We start from the raw sequence: 2245 nt of genomic DNA, 5'->3' as shown, positions 1-2245 counted from the left end.
TCCTAATTTAATATACAATTTTTACTAACTGAAGTTTAAATCACTTAACTAACTTTACATTCCAAGATTAACTAAAATAAGAGTAAATGGTTTAGTTTTGTGTGAAGTACACTCAATGGTTTATATTAGTTTTTACAAATCAACCATTGATTTTATATATATTTAGAGAAGGTAAAGTAGTGGTAGTTTATTTCCCAAAAAAGAAACTTTTACCTCCATTGATTGGTGCTAAAAATAGCAAAACCACAAAAATATATACTTTAACTATGAGCTTAAACTTCCAAACACATCAATCATCACATTTAGATTACAAGCATAAACTTTGTAAACTAAGGCATAGACAAGTCTAGAAAAAAGAAAGAGTTGAGTTTAGTTATTTAAGCAAAATGTCTGATCAAGAGATCTCAAAAATGGAAGAAGGTGGTGACCTTAAGGCACAAAAAACACAGAAGGAGTTAGGGTTTTTTAATTCTCCTGAGGTAGTTCATACCATACAAAAGCTAATAGCTGAGGTGATAGGAACATACTTCTTAATATTTGCAGGATGTGCTTCAGTGGTTCTGAATAATGTGGGAGAGAGTAAAGGAACGATAACGTTTCCCGGAATTTGTATCACATGGGGTCTATCGGTTATGATCTTGGTTTATTCTCTCGGTCACATCTCCGGTGCTCATTTCAATCCGGCCGTCACCATTAGCTTCGCTATCTACCGTCAGTTCCCACTCAAACAGGCATGCATACTAATCACCATTCACCACTTAGTTTACTTGCATCGCAAGAAAGGTTTGAAATATCGACGGATTCATGAATGTTTTGCAGGTGCCGATGTATATTATTGCACAAATGGTAGGATCTATCCTTGCTAGCGGAACATTGTGCCTTCTTTTTGAGCTAGATGAAAAATCGTTTTTCGGAACAGTACCGTCTGGATCTCATGTTCAGTCTCTTGTTTTCGAGATACTCGCATCATTTCTATTGATGTTTGTTATATCTGCTGTTTCCACAGACAATAGAGCTGTTAGTATACTCAAATTTTATAGCATTTCTATTGATGTTTGTTATACCTCATTATTTGTTATATAATACTAACTATATATAACTCATCTTTTTTATCAAATAGGTCGGAGAATTGGCCGGGATTGCCGTTGGTATGACAATCATAGTAGATGTATTCATGGCGGGGTAATTTAATTAATTTCAAGTTTCAATATTTTTCTTATCATAATTTAGTTTATACTACTATCACTACACCAGAAAAGGCCTTCAATGGCGCTTTTAAGCGCTATTAAAGCTCCAGTTATTATAGGTCGATTGTCTATAATAACGTTTTTAAGCGCTATGAAAGCTCCCGTTATTATAGGTCGATTGTCTATAAAATAGCATTTTTAAACGTTATTAAAGCTTCAGTTATTATAGGTTGATTGTCTATAATAGCGTTTTTAAGCGTTATTAAAAGGGTTGCTTAGTCTGCTCAGTTGATAGCTGTGTGCCGGTACATCAGACTAAAGACTAAGTTTGTACTATTGATTAATTTCATAATTGCATGCAGGCCTATCTCAGGTGCATCAATGAACCCAGCAAGAAGCATTGGACCTGCATTGGTGATGCACATTTACACTGGAGTATGGGTTTATATAGTTGGACCCATTCTTGGTACCTTTCTAGGTTCCTCAGCCTACAACTTGATCAGATTCACTGACAAACCACTAAATGAAATAAGTCGAACCTCAAGCTTCCTCAAAAGTGTTTCAAGATCAAGAGAAAGCTTTTAGTAGATAACATGTCATTGCTTTAAATCATCTTTGGATGCAACCTAAATAAGTATGGTGATGATGATATATCAAAACATTTGTTATTAAATTTTCCCATGCATGTTAGGATTAAGGCCAGAAATTAGATTTTTTTGTGTAATAATATGCCATGAAGGCATAGATTTCTGGTCAATATCATCTACACATTCTTCCATTTGTTCATCGCTTTATTTTTGGCTAAAAAGTATTATAAGGAAGAATAAAAAGAACGGCAGACTTTTCAGTAAGCATTTGACTTTTGATTTCAGCATATACCAAACTCGCCTTTTCTCATGGGTACCAGAGTAATTCATATATATTTTCTTATAAAATCAAGGTACCTCTCACGCAAAGATAAAAATTAGTAAAGAATTATTTAAGATTTATTTAAAGAGTTGACATCTTTGAATATTTAATTTTTCATATCTATAGAAAGGGATATGTTGGGATTCAAT

General features: G+C 33.6%; 1 protein-coding gene across 1 annotated transcript; it reads left to right on the top strand.

Annotated features, from left to right (window-relative positions):
• Positions 1–305: 305 nt before the first annotated feature.
• On the top strand, positions 306–2020 carry LOC127104518 (probable aquaporin NIP-type). The gene is made up of 4 exons (XM_051041702.1): positions 306–731; positions 820–1017; positions 1121–1182; positions 1550–2020. The coding sequence occupies exons 1-4, from the start codon at positions 387–389 to the stop codon at positions 1770–1772; spliced, it is 828 nt and encodes a 275-aa protein (XP_050897659.1). The 5' UTR covers positions 306–386; the 3' UTR covers positions 1773–2020.
• Positions 2021–2245: the final 225 nt, after the last annotated feature.

Source organism: Lathyrus oleraceus, chromosome 7 (assembly GCF_024323335.1).
Source record: "Lathyrus oleraceus cultivar Zhongwan6 chromosome 7, CAAS_Psat_ZW6_1.0, whole genome shotgun sequence".
Taxonomy (NCBI): Eukaryota; Viridiplantae; Streptophyta; class Magnoliopsida; order Fabales; family Fabaceae; genus Lathyrus; species Lathyrus oleraceus.
Note: the sequence above shows the minus strand (reverse complement) of the source record. Positions and strands in the feature narration are given on the sequence as shown.

Coding starts and splice junctions, on each gene's coding strand:
- LOC127104518 (XM_051041702.1), top strand. CDS start 387: ATGTCTGATCAAGAGATCTCAAAAATGGAAGAAGGTGGTGACCTTAAG. Junction 1,018..1,120: donor TTTCCACAGACAATAGAGCT/GTTAGTATACTC, acceptor TTTATCAAATAG/GTCGGAGAATTGGCCGGGAT. Junction 1,183..1,549: donor GTAGATGTATTCATGGCGGG/GTAATTTAATTA, acceptor AATTGCATGCAG/GCCTATCTCAGGTGCATCAA.